Here is a 19,605-nt window from a genome sequence, read left to right as displayed (position 1 = left end):
AACCCAAGTGACTTCACGAAAGCCAAGCTTTGTGTTAGGGGCGAGTCCTGGCTCAGACACGGCCTGCAGAGCTACAGGGCACCCCCCAGCCTCGGAGAGCCATGCTCATCTGGGAAAATATCGGGAAACTTTGAGGGAGAGCATGTGCTCCATGTCCTGGGCATGAGCACCCAGCTGCCAGCCCTGCGCGGGGCCGGGGTGTGCGGTGGGCAGGGATGCAGCTGGACAAGGTTTCAGCTGAGGGCGTTGGCAATAAATGGCCGGTGTAACAGCGTGTCAGAAACGCAGTGCATAACAACCCGGGAGTAATTTTCAAATCATCCCCTCGCGTTTCTTAGGACAAGTCGTGGCAGGGCTATTTTTAACGGGAACGAGCCCAGCCTTGTCTCAGCTCCTTTCCCTGCTGCTTTTTGGCTTGTTTCCCACGGGAGTGCTCTATCAAGGTTAATTCGCCTGTCCTGGCCAGGCCATTCCCGGTGCTTGCTTTGCCTCCTACCACACACCACCTGCCTTTTCAGCGCTGTCTGGCCAGTTTTCCTTGACTGACTTGTTTCTCCCTCCCACCCTCGCAGGAGGCTGCTTGCTGGAAGGGCACCGTGAGCCCTTCACCGGCGATGAGGCGCTCGGTGAATTCCTGCAGCACTTTCTCCGCAGGGGCAGACGGAGCGGGGACGCTGCCACGTCCCCTCCTTAGATAAGGAACCCCGCGTCGGAGTTTGCTCCCCCGGGTTCTTACGCAACCCGCTTCTCCGCCCCGCGTCTGTCGACATTTCCCACCCCGCTGCGCTCCGGCCGACGCCAGAGCCGGTCCCACCCCCGGCTCGGCGGAGCTCCCGCGGGGGACTGGCCGCCTTTCCCAGCAGCCGGCACTCCGGCAGGGCAGCCCGCGGAAGCGGAGGCGCTGGGACGAGGGAAGGAGCGTCCCCGACGGGAATCCAGGTACTGCCGGTTCCCAGGAACCCTGCGCGGCTTCTGCAGCCGGGGGCTCACGTTCTTCACCCCGCTCTGCTCTTTTGCTCTTTCCCCTCTTAATTTACGCTCTCGCTGAACTATCCGATCTCGTGCTACCGGACGCTGCTCCGGATCGTGCCTGCGGCTCTCTCCGCTGGAAGCGATACGGCAGCAGCGTCCCTCCCCGGCGGCGGAAGGCCTCAGCCCGGCAAAGCCGCTTCCTCTCTCCGCCGCGGGGCTGCTCGGCTCTCGCACCGCGCTCTGCCTCCGCCTGCGGCCGGAGCGCCGGGCCGGGACCGGTCACCGGGGCGGGGGGTTGGCCCCGCCCCGCGGCCCCGCCCCGCGGCCCCGCCCCGCGGCCCCGCCCCGCGGCCCCGCCCCGCGGCCCCGCCCCGCGGCCCCGCCCCGCGGCCCCGCCCCGCGGCCCCGCCCCGCGGCCCCGCCCCGCGGCCCCGCCCCGCGGCCCCGCCCCGCGGCCCCGCCCCGCGGCCCCGCCCCGCGGCCCCGCCCCGCGGCCCCGCCCCGCGGCCCCGCCCCGCGGCCCCGCCCCGCGGCCCCGCCCCGCGGCCCCGCCCCGCGGCCCCGCCCCGCGGCCCCGCCCCGCGGCCCCGCCCCGCGGCCCCGCCCCGCGGCCCCGCCCCGCGGCCCCGCCCCGCGGCCCCGCCCCGCGGCCCCGCCCCGCGGCCCCGCCCCGCCCCGGCCGCTTCCATTCTGCGCCCGGGGGGGGGCGGTGGCCCCGCGGCCTCTCCCATTCCACCTCCGGGGGGGCGGGGCGCGGCCACGTCACGTGAGCAGAAGGCGGAAGCGGCCGACGAGAACCGGGACTCCGGTGGGCGGCGGCGGCTCCAGGTGGGTGGAGGGGCCCGGGGCGGGGGGAGCGCCGCGATCGGTGCTTTCGCCTCGGCCCGGTTGTCCCTCGGGGGCCCCGCGCTGGCCGCGGCCCGGCTGGGTGGTGCGCGGTGCTGGGACGCGGGGAAGGCCGCCGGCCCTCCCCTCCGCCCTGCCGGGAGCCGCCCCCCGGTTACCCGCCCGACAGCCGCGTCGTTGTACCGACGTGTGCTCCCTGCGCTCCTCCTCAGACTTCTCCAACTCACGAACTGCAGCAAATTATTTCAGGTTTCGGAAAGACGGGGCCGAATTAGGACCGAGCGATAGCGGGTGTTTGCCTTCGAGGGGGGATCGCAGCTGGGGGCTGAGAGCGGGTCCGAAAGTCCGGTTCCGTCTGCCGGAGGGCGGCTGCGGTGACTGGGCCCCGCTGCTCTCTCCCCCAGCTCCGAGCCGCCATGGAGAAGATGCAGCAGGTCGTCGGGCGGGCAAGAGCTGCCTTCAACTCGGGCCGGTGCCGCTCGCTGGAGTTCAGGATGCAGCAGCTGAAGGCCCTGGAGCGGATGGTGCAGGAGAAGGAGAAGGAGATCCTGGCAGCCATCAAGGCGGATCTGCACAAGGTCGGAGTTGGGGGGAGGTTTCTCTATTCTGCCGTGCACGGACGCTGTTGAGCCCTAAAGGGAAAGCGGGAAGGCCAAGGGCTGCCTTTGCCGTGCCAGGTGGTTTTTCCTGATATTCCCTGTGGTCCTGGTTCTCGCTGTGGCCTGCTAATGTCTGCTGCCACCATTTCTAAGAAGGAGCTGGTCTTAGAAAGGCAGATCCTGGCTGTTAGGTTTCAGCTTCTGTGGGACACTGAGCCCCGCGCACCTGGACTGACCATCTTCTGGCAGAGGGATCCCTTGGGGCAGCGCTACCAGGGACTGCCCTGGCAAACACTTCAAGCCAGCAGAGTTTACCTTGCTTCCCCGGGCTGCCGTGGTGAGTGCAGAAGGCGGCTGCCTTCGCCATCCCCTCTCCAAGCTCCCTGTCGTTGCAGTGTGGGCCCAACGCATACAGCCATGAGATCCTGGGTGTGCTGGGGGAGCTGGCCCTGGCTATGGACAAGCTTCCCTCCTGGGCAGCCCCCCAGCCCGTGAAGAAGAACCTGCTGACAATGCGGGACGAGGCCTTCATCCGCCCCGAGCCGCTGGGGGTGGTGCTGATCATCGGGGCCTGGAACTACCCCTTTGTCCTGGTCATGCAGCCCTTGATCGGGGCCATCGCAGCAGGTGGGGACCCACCACAGTCCCTGCCCTTCATGGGGCTGTGGGTGGGTGCTGCGGGAGACAGGAGAAGAGCGTGAGGACTCAGTGGGCACGCTGGGTTTGTCTCATAGGCAATGCCGTGGTGGTGAAGCCATCAGAGATCAGCGAGAACACAGCTCAGCTGGTGGCTGATCTTCTCCCCCAGTACCTCGACCGGGTGAGTGTGGCCCTGTGCCTGATATGATTGTCTTGGGGAAATACCTGTCGTGCTTTCGAAGGGCTCCCGCAGGTTAGAGTCAAGTCAGTTGCCCACTCTCTCTAAAGCAGGAGGTACAGGAATTACTGTTAGAGCACAGAGACGCGTTGACGTGTTTTTCTTGTGTTTGCGTAACCTGATGTGCCTACATAATGTTGCTGCAACGTGACAGCCTTTTGGCATTCCCGACTCCGTAAAGAGGTGTATATGTGCTTCTCACTGCAATAATTGCTCTCCTGGACGCTGTGCTGGGTTGCCTCGATGTAAGCACAAGTTTGCGTTGGGTGCTGGCTGCACCTGGCTCTTCCTGGGAATCGAGAGCTGTTTGCTCAGTGGCAGTACGCGTGGGTTTTCGTGTCCTGCTAAACCACGCTCCAGCAGGACATGGTGTTTCTCCTCCGCTGGTCTGGCAGTTCGGACATTTGTTGCACTCTGTCACCGAGGCTGTTGCTCTGACAGCAGGGCCCCACTGCCCAGTTTCCTTGTTGGAGTTAGTGCTTCCTCAGCTCTCACCCCTGGCCTAAAGAAAGGAGACAGCTCTCGGGAGAGCCCGGTGTTTGTGTGTGCTCTTGGTCTTACTGTGTGGGAGTAGGTTCAGAGCCTGACTCAGCCCTGGCCTCAACCTCTGTTTATTTAAGTTTGTTTATTTAATGTGGCATAATACAGCAAGCGAAACTTAATTTCAGGAGAAGGAGTGGAGCTTGTCCCTGTTATCGTTATCCTTCGTCCAGATCCTAGTGTAGCTCACGAGCAAGTCTACCCCATGCAGAGCTGCTCCCTTGGTATATTTGCTTTAAATCAAGGTAGCTGTAAGGCTCTCATTTGCCCCGCAGGAGCTGTACCCCGTGGTCACTGGAGGAGTACCTGAGACAACAGAGCTGCTGAAGCAGAGGTTTGATCACATCCTTTATACTGGCAACTCCGCGGTGGGCAAAATTGTGATGGCAGCGGCTGCCAAGCACCTGACACCCGTCACCCTGGAGCTGGGTGGGAAGAGCCCCTGCTACATCGACAAGGACTGTGACCTGGACGTTGCCTGCAGGTCAGACTGTTGCACGCCCTCGGTGGGCCGTTGTCCCCAGACTGTGGGTGTTCCTTAGACATTGTCAGCTGGGCTGTGGGGGCTGTAATGGACTGACCATGGAGAAACCATCTCCCTTTTCCCCCGTAGGCGGATAACATGGGGAAAGTACATGAACTGTGGACAAACCTGCATTGCCCCGGACTACATCCTCTGCGACCCATCCATCCAGAGCAAAGTGGTGGAGAACATCAAGGCGACTCTGCAGGTGAGTGTGGAGTTCCTCGTGCTGTGAGAGTTGTCTCCGTTACAGCCTAGGTCTGAGTTGTGGAGCTGTAGCCCTGGAGCTGTGCCTGTTGTGAAGGTGTGTCAAGCACTTTGGTTCTGCTGTGCCCTTTGGCAGGAATTCTATGGGGATGATGTGAAGTCGTCTCCGGATTACGAAAGGATCATCAACAAGCATCACTTCAAGAGGATCCTGGGCCTGCTGGAAGGACAGAAGATCGCTCACGGGGGAGAGGTTGATGAGGCCTCCTGCTTTATAGGTGCTTCTGGCAGCTATTGGGGAGGGGAGGTGGTAGCAAGTGTCGTTTGGGGGCTGAGTGTGTGTCTGTGGCTTGCTCGGTGTGTGTTGCACGCAGGCAGTGCCCAGGACAAGGTCTCGTGATGGACCACGTCTTCTGTCCTGCTCATGCTATCTCCTGTTCTCCTGTTTGCCTCAGCACCGACTATCCTCACTGATGTTTCTCCGGAGTCCAGGGTGATGGAGGAGGAAATCTTTGGACCGGTCCTCCCCATTCTGACGGTGAAGAGTGTGGATGAAGCCATTGAGTTCATCAACTGTCGGGAGAAGCCCCTTGCCCTGTATGTCTTCTCTAACAACAAGAAGGTGGGTCTGGGCTGTGCTCCCTGGCAGAGGCGTTTCCATGCATTTCAGTCCCAAACGTGGTCAGACCCAGGCACAGCTCCCTGCAGAGCCTGTGTTGGCTCCTCTTTGCTTGTGAATTGCAGCGTTTGGCTCATGGGGGACTGTGAGTGTCCCCAGATCTGCTTGGGACTCCCAGTTTCCTGCTGACATGCTTCGCGTTTGCATGACTGTGAAATAGAAGAATAAAAGGCTGAATTTCCTCTTTGGTGCTAAGTAGTCTTTCATGGTTAATTTAGTTACTTCCAATATATTGCTGGGGAGGCGAGCTCCTGGGTTTCTATCTTTCCCATCCCTCCTCTGAATCTTCCTGCATTTCTTGAGTTGTCACTGCATGGAGAGGGCTTGTCTGCATTGTCACCCAGAGAAAACTGAACACGGTGGCCTCTTGGTTCCTATCTCCCCTCCTAGTCCTGCTCAGTTACATGGTCTGTTTTCTTCTGGGCTTTGTAATGTTTTGTTTGTTTGTTTTATTTTGTCAGTTAATCAAGAGAGTCATCTCGGAAACCTCCAGTGGAGGTGTTACTGGAAATGATGTCATCATGCATTTCTTCCTCTCGACCTTACCCTTTGGTGGTGTTGGTAAGTTACAGGAGCTCCTTGAGTGTTGTGACTTGATGCATGGTGTGACCCAGGGAACAGCAGCAGTTGGTTTGTGTCCAGGTACTTCTGCTGCTCTCACAGCTGAAGGGTCTCTGGATAGCACATCTCAGTAAGAAATTCTAGGAGTACGTTAGGACTAAAAGGGAAAAACCTTTGGGTGTGTTTTTGGGAAGCCTGAAGCATTTACTGCAGGCTGATGTGAAAGTTGCCTTAAAAACATCAGAGTGATTAGCAGTAATTGCAGGAGGAAGTGTAGGACTTCAGCTTGGGGAGAATTGGAACAGGTTTCGGAACAGCCTATGGGAGCTTTGCAGAAGAGGCTTTGGGTGTTGCAGTGCTCACAAGCAGTTTCTGCTGCTGTGAACAGCACACACTGTCCTGGAGTTGAAAAACAGAGGTGTACCCTGCAGGCTCCTCAGGAAAGCCTTCTCACACAGAACTGGTGGGATCTCAGAGCCTTGGGATGGTGCTTTGACAGGGAACTAAATCCAGGGAAGAGCTGGAAACCACTCAGAGGCACAGGGAGCAGCGCACACAGGGACACAACAAAGTACTGGAGAGTGTGTAGTGAAAATGAGGTGGCAAAGAAGAGGGCTGGAGTACAGGTGGACATCTTAGAGACTGAGAAGTGCTGCAGAGAGGAAATAACAGTTGTCCCCTCTGCAGGAATATAGAGGAGAAGTTACACTTTTAAACTGCAGCAAGGCTGATGCAGGGCAGGTAACGTGCACTGCAGCTGGCAAGCAAGTGGAATTTTCCTGTACTGCTTCTTGCCCTGCTGGTGGCCTCAAGTGGCCAAAGGTTTGACTGGCTGAGCCTGTGGTGTGACCTGCCCTGCCTGGGTTGTGTCCCTCAGGGAACAGCGGGATGGGCGCCTACCACGGCAAGCACAGCTTCGAGACCTTCTCCCACCACCGCTCCTGCCTGATCAAGGACCTGAAGATGGAGGGTACGAACAAACTCCGGTACCCACCTGGCAGCCAGAAGAAGGTGGATTGGGCCAAGTTCTTCCTCTTGAAGCGGTTTAACAAGGGCCGAGTGGGACTGGTCATCTTAGCCCTGCTGGGGATTGTGGCAGCAGTGGTGGCAAAGGTGAGCTTTGGCTCTTTGCCATCTACGTGAGTGCATGTGTAATTCCTCTGATCTTCTGCAAGTTCCCTCTTTACGACTGCAGTCCTTTCTTAGAGCCTGGCCTGTTTTTTCTGTCTTGAGACTTATGATATCTGTCCCACCTGAAAGCATCAAGGTCTGCTTCTCGCTCTTGCAAGTGCTATCTAGAATAGAAACGTCCTCCAAGAAGTCTCCTACTGTTTGTTGCCCTGCCTTGGTGGGTGACTCCCATGAGAAGCTCCCTGCAGAGGCAGAGGTTGGTACGTTTTGGATGGGTCTCTTTAGAGTGATTTTGACTCCCAGGCTTGCTTCAGCGATGTTGGGAGCTGCTCCACAGCCTGGCCCAGCCGGCTGCGGTTTTGTGCCACGGGGCCTTGGCAAAGGGAGGCTGTGGCCAAAAGCCTAGGGCTACAACGAGCTCTTACTCCTTGCCCAGTTGCAGCCCCCATCTGATCTTAGCTCAATTATTTCTATATCTTTCCCTGTTTCCAGCTGGGTAGTGTGGAAGGGTGGGATGTGCTCCCCTCTCTGCAGGAGGCAGAAGCCTGCTGGCGCATGCTGGAGATGCCTCCTAAGGTGGAGGGGTAAGATCTGAAAGTGCAGGTGTGATCACTGTTGGTTCTCAGTGGTGGGCAGACCAAGGCACTACGTGTGTCTGCACTGGCTGCTCCCTGCAAGGCTCAGCTGTGCATCCTGGGCGGACAGGAGGCAGCAGGGTGGGCCAGGACTCTGCTCTTCAGTCTGTTCTGTGTTGCTCCTGCTGCAAGGAGATGTGCAGGAGCCCAACATGCAGGGGGAGACGACCTGCCTGCGTGTCTGAGTCCAGGAGGAGGTGTAAGAGCCAACAACTGGCTCAGACCTTGAAGCACCAGCCAGGGAAGCAGGCCCTGTCTAGGTGAACACCTTCTCAGCGACGGGGGGAAACTCACAGCATCTCGAAATCATTTGGGTTTTCTCAGAATCACCAGTCTGTGCTGAAGAGAAAAGCCCTCTTGATTGTGCTGGCCGTTCAGAGACTGGGCTGGCCCAGTGTGTGGTAAGGAGGAGCAGGTTTCAGAGCACTGCTGTGGCTGTCGCGGTGAGGTAGGAGCCTTTTTCTTCTCCTGTGTGTAGACCTTGTTTGAGCTCGGGCGAAGCTTTATGTTGGAGTAGTGAATGTGGGGCATGGAGAAGGTTCCCCCTGGAGCCAGAGCACGGTGCTTTCCCCGGCCATGCTCGGAGCTCGTAGTGTCCAAGATAAGGAGCAGTCAGTGCATGCCGAGGGGGCAGGAGGCAGGCGAGCCGGACCCCGGGGAGGTTGCCCTGAGTGAAGGGGCTTTGCTTCAGGCTGTTCTAGAAAGGGAATTGGTTTTGTTTCTCAGCAAACCCTTCACAGGACGTTGGTGTTGTGTTTTGCTTTCGCAGATGGTTTACTACTGAAGAGAGGAGAAGGCGCCATGTGCAAGTCATACTCTGGGTGCTCGCTTTGTGTCTGTTTCCTTAAGCTGAGAAGTCATTTTTTCTTTTGTACTGGGTTATTTCAGTGAGCTGTCGAGCACACCGAGCAGCCTTAGAGAGGCACTAACCAAGGGAAGGCTCGGACTCCTGTTCAGTGGGTACAAGCTCTCAGAAGGAGGACTGCAGAGCAAGAAACACCAGTCCCTACCTCCACCCCGTGCCACGCGGAGCGCTGCTCCCAGGGACCTGCACACTGTGTCTCACACCAAACCTTACCTTCCTTCAGTGACAAACAGGAGCTTAACCTTCAGCTGTGGTCACGTGGACAGTGTTTTCCCTGCAGTTTTTGGGATGGTCTGTCTTCCATTGTGCTTTGAACAACCGTCCTCTTGGTGACGAGTCTGAGACAGGCTGTTCTGGCTGATTCGTTTTACCAACAGTGCTGGTTATGAATAAACCCAGTGGGGTTCCCACTTTAATGGAGGTGAATTATTCGTGGACCCCTGTGAGCCAGAAGTGTCCACAGCTGGTCAGGTGATGCAGGCTGGCAGCCTTTTTGGGGCTCTGGGTTTCATTGTGTGCCTGGAACAATTATTTGGCAGTTAGAAAATTACAAAGATGACACCCGCACTGTGTTCAGGCTCTGGGTCTGCTATAATCTTGCACTGGAAGATAATGTGGGGCTTGTTCTAGCTTGGGGAGAGGATGCTGGAGAAGTTTAAAGTGAAAGGACCATAGAACTATTAATGTTTAAATAAGGTAAATCTAAAAATTATTATTAAATGCAGTTACTCACTATAGAGCAGAAAATTATATTTACTGTGCAATAGGTGGGATTTCTTCATGACTGGTGAAAATCCATGTGCTAAGCCTTTTTAATGATATATTTTGCAAGTACTAAATAAACACTGAGATTTAAATAATAAACTGAGCGTGGTTAAGTCCCTGCAGTCTCCTGGAAAATCCTGCCCGTCCTCTGGCTCTGGCCACGGCTTGGCCGAACGTCACACGCATGTTGAGGTGCCCCTGCCCCGGTGCTGGAGCACGGGGCCCCAGTGTGATGACCTCCCTGCTCGTGGGGAACATCCCCCCGAGCTGTGGCAGGGAGCTCAGGCAGGCTGCCAGAGAGGCGGCCAGAGGCAGGCAGGACCTGGAGCAAGGTGATGCTGGAGCTGTGGAGGAGCTGGAATTTCTCCTCCTGTCCTGTGCCAATCCGCCCCCTGATTGCCTCCCACTGCAGCGCTGCCAGTCGGAGGTTTGTTCCCGTCCGGATGATAGCACGGGCTGCGTTCGTTGGCTCCTGATGGCACGTTGACATCGCCCTGCCGGCCTTGTGCCCCTGACACAGCAGAGCCACGTGGTGTCTCGCAATCCCACACGGGCAGCTGAGTCAGCTGCGATCCGGGGCGTGCGTATTCGCGGCGCGGGGATGTATCCGGGTGAAGGGTGTTGTGTATCCAGCCGGAGCCCTGGGCCCGGGCCAGCCATCCCCTCGTGGGAGGAGAGCGCTCTGAGCCATCTCAGCGGAAAGGCTTGTGCTGGCTTGCGCTTGCCGGGGGAGACTGGTGGAGAGAGAAGCTGCTCCGAAGGTAACTTTCTTTTTTCCTTCGTTTTTTAATGAGTCATCTGCTTTCTTGGCCGGGATCGGGGCCGCGTCACACAGCTGCGGTGGTGGGCAGGGAGGGCAGATTTTAATGGTTGCAAGGACCGTTTCATTTCGTGTTCCAGCCTGTCTCTCCCCACAAAGGGGGATGTGACACCTTGACGCCCACCTGCTCTGCTAAATGGCACGGTATCGGTGGCCCATCTTGATTTCCTGCTGTTCTGTGCCATCTCTCTGGGAGCTCTGAGTAGTTCTGATAGCTGATCAGATAGGTCAGAGACCTCCAGCAGTGGTGTGATGGCCAACGACGTCTTCACGCACTCTTTGGTTTTGGATCTGCCCTTCGGTGGTGTTTGTAAGTCCTTGCTCCATCCCATGCTCCTGGTTTCAGTCTCCCAGAAGCAGCCTCTGTCCCAGGTGCCATTATGTTTGGGTCATTTCAAGACCTTTCAGCTGCGTTTTCCTATTAATACTATTTTCACTGGTGGGTTCTTTTTGTAAAAAGGCTCATTAGTTGTTGGAGCAGTGTTGATGCCAGTGGGAGAGGAAAACCTTCTGGCACATCTGTCTGCAGCTCCAGTTCTTCTATGCTGGGGTGTGGGATGAATTTGCCTGGGACTGAGCGGCTGGTTGATTTTCCACGATCACTGTCAGGTTTATGGCTTTGTGGCAGAGACAACCTGGCTGTGGGTCAAGGGCTGAGGTCTTGAGTGTTTTCTGATGGCAGGTTGCTGAATGTTCTCCTTACATCCCACTGCTTGGAATAACAGACCCTGTTCCTCCTGTCTCTGACCCCATTGTAAATTTTGTGGGAAAAGCAAGACTGGCCCTGGGGAGGAGAGGACTGGTGCCATTAACGTTTCAAGGGTGGGTGCACCCAACCGGTCTGAGCACAGGTTCAAGGCCGCGAGCAGGTCCTCACTTGTGTCTGAGTAGTTATTAAAGCTGCTCTTTGCCCCTCTGCCTTGGGAGGTGCAGAGCAGCTGCTCCAAGTGTGAGAAGCACCATGACCAAGCTTTCCCTGTGTCCTGGGGGCCACCAAACAGAATTTAAGAAATGCAACTGTCACTGTGCACGATGTGACCTGCCCTGCCTGGATTGTGTCCCTCAGGGAACAGCGGGATGGGCACCTACCATGGCAAGCACAGCTTCAAGACCACCTTCCGCTGCCGTGCCTGCTTGATCAAGGACCTGAAATGGAAGGTACAAACTCCAGTACCCACCTGGCAGCCAGAAGAAGGTGGATTGGGCCAAGTTCTTCCTCTTGAAGCAGTTTAACAAGGGCCAAGTGGGACTTGATGGGGATTGTGGCAGCGGTGGTGGCAAAGGTGAGCTTTGGCTTTCTGCTGCCCACATGAGCGTGTGCTCCCAGCTCTGTCCCCTGAGCCCCACCTGGTCTCAGCCTCCATCATCCCGAGCTCTGCTCCCTCCCTGTGGGACTCAGCCTGGTGTCTGTCCCTATCCAGATGTCCCCTGGATGAGACCGATGATGGGCAGTCAGCAGTCAGCAGCACACCAGACCTGTAACCTAGTGAAGAACTTTTTTTTGCTGCAATTTTTTTCTTCCGTGGCAGCCGATGCGTGGAGGAGGTAGGAGCAAAGGAGAAAAAAAAAAAAAGCAGGGAAGCCCTGAGCTGAAGGTTCTGGCTTCTGCTGAAACACAGGAATGGACTGAGACCTGCACCCTTGGTCGTGCCTGAGCAGTGAGTGGCAGCAGGTGGAAGGAGGCAGCGTCTGCCTCGCTTTGCAGATGGGAGCCCATCTAAAAGCTCCTGGGAATGAGGGAACCATTTGTCACAAAGGTATCAAAAATATCCAGTTGTTACCGAGCCTGTCATCTACGTAATGTCTCGTGTGATGCCCACAGAAAGCTGTCTCATGCCAGCAATAAGCCCATCAAAATGTGGGTCCTAGTGATAGGGACAGTCCAGGCTGGTTGTCCCCAGAGCAGAGAGAAAGAGCCTCTAACCCCTGTAGCATCCCCTCCTTGAAAGGACTCGTAACCGAACGGGTGATGTCTCGTTGTGGAGAAACCACCTTGAGCCACCCGAGGTGACAGCAGAGGCCACCTGAGCTGCGGACACGCTCTGCGCAAGGACTCGAGGAGCATCAGGGACCGTCGCGCCACTGGCACGCTGCGTTTGGGGCTGCTGGGGGCAACAAATGGGGTCATCGCTGCGACTGGAGTCCCAGGTTGGGGGAAGTCCTTGGCCAGCATGGCTGAGCAGACAGCCATCTCATCTGTAATCGAATTTCCATCTTTTAGTGGTAGTCTTCTACCTCTAAACTTGTATCTGGAAGCTGACCTTGCACCTTGCTGAATAAAACCTTTGTTTTACTGCGAAAGGCACCCAGGGCAGGGCCAGACCCGCGTGCCCCGGGCTGCAGCCCTCCGCGGCGAATGTTCCCTTGCTCCTGCCCGAGCCCTGCCCGCAGCCTGCACCCAAAGGAGCCAGCCGGAGCCCAGCCAGGTTTGTTCTTTATTTGACATTTGTCACGGAGCAGCGGTGTGAGCCGGGCTGTGCTCAGCTCTGGTTGGCAGGCGACAGCCGGCAGCGCGGGCAGGAGCGGGTACCCGCGCACTCGGGGTGCGCCGGGCAGCCTGGAGCAGCCGCAGGGTCTGCTCCGAGCGGTGAGTGGGCAGGTGCTGCCGAGCGCCCACGGGGCCCTGTGGCTCCGGTGGGACAGGCGGGTGCTGGGTTCTCGCGCTGGCCGGTCTGTGCTCTGGACGACCATCTGTCGGGAGGGGCTTTCGCCCCCAAAGCAAAGTCCCCACCGTCCCTGGTGCGAGTCAGTGTTTGGTGGTCGTCAGCTTTATGACAACACCGAGGGCAAGTACTGCGACGGCTGCGACCGCCGCCAGCCCGCGCCGGATGATCAGCTCCTTGGTGGCCACGGCGGTGGCCGGAGGGGACGTGGCAGCCGTGGCTTCCTGGGGTGACAGCTGGTACGTCGGTCCCTCCGTCCTGGTGATGGCCATGAGCACGACACCGTTCTGCGCGTCCGCTCCCGCTGCAAGGAGAATGGAGCAGCATTACTGAAGGATTTTTGGGGGATCGAGGGGTTTCTTGGGAGGGTTTTGTCTGAGGTCTGAGCAGCACAGAGATCTCCAGCCCTCAACGGAGTTTCGGTGGGACCTGGTGCCTGTAAGGTGAGAACTGCCCAGGGTGCCCCATTCCTCCCGGTTGTTCCCCCACCAGCCCCCATCACCCTCCTGAGCCCACTCTTGTAATCACTGTTTCCCAATAACTGAGGGCATCACCTGCACTATGCTGCAACCCCATTCCATGGGCTTGTTCCTGGCTTATGTGAATCCTTGGGGACCATTCCTGGACCCAAACCCACCGCTGCACCCAGTGTCCAGCTCCCCCATCTCACTGTGCCCAGCTCCTGGCCATACCTATGCACCCCCGCACCGCCGTGGCAGGGGGATAAGTGTGGGGCAGTGGGGCTGGCTGCGTGCCAGATGGAAGCGCCTTGCAGGAGGGTTCAGAGCCCGGGTTTGGCTCCTCCGGCGGCAGCTGGGTCACTCCTGCGCGATGCTGAGCCTGGGGAAGGGAACGCGATGGGTTGGTGTGGGAAACCCTCACCGAGCCAAGCCAACGCATCGCCTCTCGGGGGGTTCATCCAGCTGAAGTGGCACTGTGCAGCCAAAAGATGCCCGAAACAGGAGATGGTGGCTGGCGGAAACCCCGGAGCTGTTGGGGCACACGGCGACGCACAGGGCTACAGGGTTGAGGTATGCCTTGGTCATCTCGTCTGCTTTGTGTGTTGTGTTTCGTGTGCCTGGCCAAGGGTGGCACAAGGGGCAGGGGGGAAGCCTTAAGACCACGGAGTGCACGTGTGGGAGGGAGCTGAACACAGGGGTGCGGCGACAGTCCCGAATGCAGGAGCACTGGGTTTTGCTGGGGGCCCTGGGCAGCGCTGGCCCGTGGGGTCGAGCCCGTGGTGCTGTCTGATCCCGCTGTGATCCCAGCCAAGGCTGGCAGGGCATGATGCCACGAGTGCGGTTACCTCCTCAGCCGCCTTCCTCCAGTCCATGCGGGAGATGTAGGCGATGAAGCACGTGCAGAGGATGGAGACAGCGACGAGCATGCTGAGCCACAGCCCTGGGGATGGCACGCTGGCGTCAGCCAGGCGCCGTGGACAGAGCCAAGCCCAACTGAGGAGGCATCTCAGGACAGCGCATCAAGACACAGGATGTCACTGAGGTCAGCAGGGACACGGGGGTGGGGCAGCTGTAGGGCCACGGGGCTGCCTGGCCGACCTGCCAGCAGTTGCTTTTTCCCCATACCATTAAAGGCTCTCAGTGGTTGGGGGTCATCCCAGTGTCCCCCCCATGTGCCCAGTCTCCAGCAGCCCCATGGAACCAGGCAGGAGGGTGGCGGTGGGCCAACAGTGGGGCTGGGGACGGCCAACAGTGGGGCTGGGGACAGCCACACCAACTCCAGGGGTTTGGGGACACGCAGAGCCAGGGGGTCGGTACCGATGACGCCGATCCTGGCCACGAAGAGCAGCACGACTCCCAGCGGCAGGCCCACGCTGTAGTAGCACACGGCGTTGAGGATGGCACCGAATTTCTGCTTGCCTATGCCTCTGAGCACCCCGCCGCAGACGCCCTGCCGGGGAGAGGGAGAGAGATGGGGCCAAGGCCACAAGCGCCGCCACAGCTGAATTTGGGGGCTGGTGAACTTGCTGAGTGATGAATCGGCTCCCATCTCCACCCAGTTATTGCTGCATCCCTGTCCCATCCTGTGCGTCAGCACCTCCTTGTGCAGTTGGTGAGTGATCCCAGGAGCTCTGCAGGGTGCGCCGGTGCCCACCCACAGCCTGAGGGACCCTCGACCGACCGACCTGCCATGCTGCTGCTCAGCACTGAGATCCCCTACCAAAAGGAGCAGCATCTCCAGGGACTTACACACATGGCTTCAAACAAGTGGAAAACAACGTAGACAGGCATGACCGAGGCCACCAAGCCAACGATCTCCCTGGGGACAGAGAAGAGTCAGCGGTCGCTTTTGGGAACCGACCTCCGTGCACCAAGGCCAGGAGCCAGGGACACTCACTTGTCGCTGGTGAAGACATATCCCAGCACATCCTTCATGGCGGCTAAAACGGTCCCCACGGCTACACAAAACCCCCCTGAAAAACAGAGCGAAGCGCTGTGCCCATCCCGGCCGTGACGGGCATTGCGGGAGCAGCCGAAGGGAGAGCGCAGGGGACCGCGGTGTGCGCTGCGGGCAAGGACTGCCAATGCTCCCCGTGCCTGCTGTGCCCAGAAAGAGCCTTGGCGAAGGCTTCCCGGCGCGCGGGTGGCCTGACCTGTGCAGAGCAGGCTGGTGGTGGAGGATCTCTTGGCTGTCTGGATGTCACCGGCGCCCAGCGCGTTCCCCACCTGCACGCTGGCGGCCATGCCGAGCCCCAGGGGGATCTGCAAGCACAGGGCTGGGGCTCACGTGTGCGTCTGGGTAACGGGGCCATCGCAGTGACAGTGGAATAGCCACCCGGCAGAGGGGGAGAAGTTGTTCAGGATTTAATTTAAAACATCTCTGTAGGAGAGACAGGCAGGAGGAGGAAGAGGCTTAAGTGCAGAGGGGGAAGACCAAGATTTGCCAAAGCCGATTCTTGCTGGGCATCTGTTGGCCCATCCCCAGGGAGCCCTGGTCAGAAATAAAACCCCTCAGCCCTTACCATGAAAGCGACAACGGACACCTCGTAGATGATGGACTGGGCGGAGAGCTCAACGACGCTCAGCAGGCCTGGGGAAGAGGAGAGGATCAGCGGAGAGCCACGCTCAGCCCCCGCCACTGCCATGGACGCCACTCTGGGTCACAGCTCCCCCTCTCCGCTGACCTATCAAGAAGCTCCCGATTTCGTAGGTCCACCACTCGATGCACACCATGAGCATGCTGGGGATGGCCAGGGAGGTGAAGCTGTCCCACTCCAGCAGGCACTCGCTGGACCAGCCTGCAGAGAGCAGAAACGTCACCTGATGGATGGCCAGACCATGTGTGTTACATCCTTGGGAGCACCTGAGGCAGCTGGAGGTTCCGTTCCTGTTTGCAGAGCCACTAGGGTGATGCTCCTCTGCTCCATAGGACCTCCAGCACACATACATGCTCTGCTGATGCCATCCTGTGGGCTACAGAGCAGTGCAACCCTCAATTCATTCCTCCCGGAGCAGAGCATCTAAGGACAACATCACGCCTACGCCTGTGCTCATCCGGCTTCGGGGCTCAACCCGACAAAGCCTCAGCAGAAAGTTTCACTTCTCCAGAATTAATGTTTACTGCCCAGCACGGTGCTCTGCCAACACTTGCGCATGACGGGCTGCCACCGAAGCAGCACCGTGTTGCCGGGGCGTACCGGGCTAAGGTTAAATATTTCACTGTCAAGAATAACAAATTAAGTTCCACTTGATGAAAGTAGTGGAAGATTCATGAACACTCATGTAATGTAATGACTTGGAGGGAACCAAGGAGATGCCCTTACCTCCCCAGGTCTTCACGTGGAGTTTCCTGCCTATAATATACAGGAACAAGAAAATGGTTTGCGAATACTGAGCAACGGTGTTGGCCCAGGCCGAGCCTCTGCAAAGGAAACAAGGAAGGTTGTCAGCATCCTGCTCACGCCTCCCCGGCCTTGGGGTGCCAGAGCGTAACGTCCCACCATGCCCCGCGAGTGCTGGATGCTCAGCCGCGCCTGGTTGTGCCGTCATCCCCAAAAAGTCCCTTGCTGTCGCCCGGTGCCGTGTTTTCTCCTCCATGGGTCGCGGGTGGTACTCACATGATGCCCAAGTGGAGCACGTAGAGGAAGATGCAGTTTGCGATCACGTTGACCACGTTGCCGACGATCCCGCTCAGCACCACCGGCCACATGATCATCTGCAAGGAGGAAATGGGGGTTATGGCACCTTCACAAAAGCTTTGGGAGAGGCGCGAAGGTCCCCCCAGCCCCACACTTAGCAGCTTTCCCAGCCAAAATGGAAACTTCTGATGATATCACCTGCTTGGAAAAGCCCGTCAGGCAGATGGATACAAGTGGCTGTGGGATGGGGTGATCTCCAGGGTTGGAGCTGCTCTGGGACACCCGGGCAGTGGTGGGGTTAAACACTGCCTCGCCACCGGAACAGTGAGCGTAACAACCCCGTGTGCGCAGTCAAGTGGAGCCCTGAGCCAGGGGTGACCCTCCACGGGTGTGAGGCTGCAGGACCCACCTGGTTCTGCAGGTATTTTGTCTCCAGGTTATACAGAAAAACTGCCTGAAAAGGAAATTGGTGGATGAGACGAGGCCGGCACTGTGCAGGGGCTGTGCTGATCCTGAAAACAGGAGCAGGAGGACTGATCCCAGCACGTGGCCGAGGTGACTACAGGAACTTACCGGGAGAGCAGGGAGAAACGCCATCACGTAGCGCTGGGTTAATCTGGGGAGACAGGAGCGGTACGGTCAGCGAGGGGCCACGGCCACCATCCATCCATCTATCCATCCCCTCAGCCCCGCCGTGCCAGGGGGGACGAGGCGGTGGTGTCTGGGCCACGGGACCACCTGACCTGGAGACCTCGGGATCCTGGCGGATGAGGAGCAGGAGCTGCTCGATGTTGATGAGGACGGCGCAGCAGGGCAAGCAGCAGAGCAGGAGGATGAGGGTGGCACGCTGCAGGATCACCCCCACGCGCAGCAGGTTCCTGCTGCCGTAGGTCTGCAAGGCAGGAGGGCGGTGAGCTCTGCGGGACCGGCAGCATGCCAGAGCCAGGGCGACGGGGATGCCGCAGTGCGGCAGCCCTGACCACCCTGGAGACTGTCCGGGAAGGATTTGGTATTTCAAGGGGAGCACAGAGCTCCCTGTTATAGGATTGCTGCTTGGGGACGAGCTTCCCCAGCTCACAGGCTCAGCCGGGGCTCCAGACAGTGCCTGGGCAGCGTCAGCCGATGCTGGAAAATCACGCGTCTCTAGGACAAGCACCAGCATCTCTTACCCACCTGTGACATCAAGGTGTCACATGCCGAAGCCAAACCATAACCTACAGAGATGGCAGTAACGTTTATAACCTGGAAACAGGGGTTAAAAAAAACAAACAAAGAGCGAATATGAGCATTTCAGACTTTTAGGTAGGGAGAGGGGCTAAAAGAGAAAGGGAGAGTCTGAGATCTCCTCCGTCCTTGTCCGCCTCTGTCCCTGTACCCTGCCCCAGCAGCAGCGGGTGGGAGCTGATGCTCGGTGCCGGGCAGCCCCCAGGAATGCTTACAGCAATGGCCAGCGTGACGGAGGCCAGTTCGACCTTGCCCAGGTGGCCACAGAATATGGAGCTGACGAGATGTATCAGGAAGATCAGCAGCTGGATCAGGATCTAAGCACAGGGAAGAGGAGAGGCAAAGGTGAGAGACGGAGGTGAGCAGAGGCAGCTGTGCTGGGGGAGACCTCTGGGACAGAGCACGGCACGGGCTGGACAGGCTGGTAAGGCAGCTGTATGTGTCCAGGGGAGAGTGTATAACTGGTCAAGCAACCCAGTCTCCTCTGGCACGTCAGGTGAAGCTGATCGGAGGTTTCAAGCCCCTTGCCAGGTGTTTAGCAGCACTCCACATCTGTCTTCGCCGGGAGCTGTTGGACATCTCACCTCGGCTGGGCTCTGCTGCCCAGGGAACCCGCTCCCCAGGGTGCTCGTGGCATCAGGCTGCGGCCGCAGCCGCCCCAACATGCCAGCGCTTTCCTCCCGCGGTCCTTACCAGTGGCCCTGCCAGCACCAGCAGCTCCTTCGCATTCTTCCAGAAGTTGTCCGGGACCAAGCGCTGAATCCAGCGGCGTTTCTTCCCGCAGCTGCCGGGTGCGAGATCGTGCTGGCCAGCGGCCATCGCCTCGCTGAAGCCGTTCTCCTCGGGGAGGTTCGCCTGCTTCATGCTGCCGCTCTGCCAGGGGAGTGAAACAACCTCTTCCTCCGTGCTCTGTTAAAACCACCCCGCCAGGATGAGCAATGTGTAACCACGGTGGGGTGAACTTCAGCCGGGGCCAGCTGAGCTGACCGCGTGCTCCTTGCTACCGGCAGCCAGAGCGGTGATGGGAAGTGCAGGCAGCGGGTCAGGGCAGCGAGGGTCCCGCGCACTGCTGCGGGCACCGTGGAGGAGCCTGGAGGTGTGGTGCAAGGGATTGAGTCTTCCCAAATGACTCCCACAAGCCCTCCTACCTCTCTCCTGCTTTGCTGTGGCTCCGCTGGCCAGCAGGCTGGAGGATCGTCCTCCTCTTCCAGCAGCGAAGGAGGATTCATGGGTCTGTGCACAGTCTCCTGTGAGCTGCTCTGGCGGTGGTGGGGCCGCTGCCTGTCCCAGCCCCTCTCATCACGGCTCGGTGGTGGCCAAGACAAGCTGGCCCCATTGGCTCCAGCTGTCGGCCTCGCACAGCGCAGCAGCGTCGAGTTTCACCAGCACCTCTCTGCCAGGCCAAATATAGCGTCCTGCCTTGGCCCACCGTGATGGGGTGGAGGGGAGCTGCTGCTGGAGTGCAGACCCTCCCTAGCGCGGAGCGGGTAGTGGGCTCCGGGGTAGCCCACACAGCAGAGCGAGGCAGGCTTCCTCCTTTCCCCAGGCTCCCATCCCAAAACTATTGGGACTCTGAGCAGGGCAGAGTCTGCCCCATCC

General features: G+C 58.8%; 2 protein-coding genes across 6 annotated transcripts; one reads left to right on the top strand and one right to left on the bottom strand.

Annotated features, from left to right (window-relative positions):
• Positions 1-1,773: 1,773 nt before the first annotated feature.
• On the top strand, positions 1,774-9,290 carry ALDH3A2 (aldehyde dehydrogenase 3 family member A2). Of its 5 annotated transcripts, none has more exons than XM_086624504.1 (11): positions 1,774-1,800; positions 2,223-2,396; positions 2,813-3,044; positions 3,152-3,237; positions 4,110-4,318; positions 4,448-4,565; positions 4,701-4,842; positions 5,020-5,186; positions 5,705-5,804; positions 6,682-6,917; positions 7,895-9,290. In XM_086624504.1, the coding sequence occupies exons 2-11, from the start codon at positions 2,235-2,237 to the stop codon at positions 7,973-7,975; spliced, it is 1,533 nt and encodes a 510-aa protein (XP_086480630.1). In that variant the 5' UTR covers positions 1,774-1,800; positions 2,223-2,234; the 3' UTR covers positions 7,976-9,290. The 5 variants fall into 5 exon arrangements, with proteins under 5 accessions (XP_086480630.1, XP_086480632.1, XP_086480631.1 ...); XM_086624506.1 differs by lacking the exon at positions 1,774-1,800 and having other exon boundaries at positions 2,113-2,396; positions 7,895-8,018; positions 8,459-9,290; XM_086624505.1 differs by lacking the exon at positions 1,774-1,800 and having other exon boundaries at positions 2,113-2,396; positions 7,895-8,018; positions 8,340-9,290.
• A 3,476-nt stretch (positions 9,291-12,766) lies between these two features.
• On the bottom strand, positions 12,767-18,870 carry LOC104373134 (multidrug and toxin extrusion protein 1). Its single transcript, XM_086624508.1, has 17 exons — positions 18,700-18,870; positions 18,222-18,323; positions 17,956-18,024; positions 17,526-17,674; positions 17,352-17,398; positions 17,192-17,232; positions 16,762-16,859; positions 16,468-16,565; positions 15,829-15,942; positions 15,667-15,734; positions 15,298-15,406; positions 15,042-15,117; positions 14,894-14,963; positions 14,462-14,594; positions 13,990-14,084; positions 13,376-13,523; positions 12,767-12,987 (listed from the first exon to the last, which is right to left on the bottom strand). The coding sequence occupies exons 1-17, from the start codon at positions 18,868-18,870 to the stop codon at positions 12,767-12,769; spliced, it is 1,809 nt and encodes a 602-aa protein (XP_086480634.1).
• Positions 18,871-19,605: the final 735 nt, after the last annotated feature.

This window comes from Tauraco erythrolophus, chromosome 21, assembly GCF_009769465.1.
Source record: "Tauraco erythrolophus isolate bTauEry1 chromosome 21, bTauEry1.pri, whole genome shotgun sequence".
NCBI classification, from domain to species: domain Eukaryota; kingdom Metazoa; phylum Chordata; class Aves; order Musophagiformes; family Musophagidae; genus Tauraco; species Tauraco erythrolophus.
The sequence above is the reverse complement of the archived record's forward strand: the minus strand, read 5'-3'. Positions and strand labels throughout refer to the sequence as shown.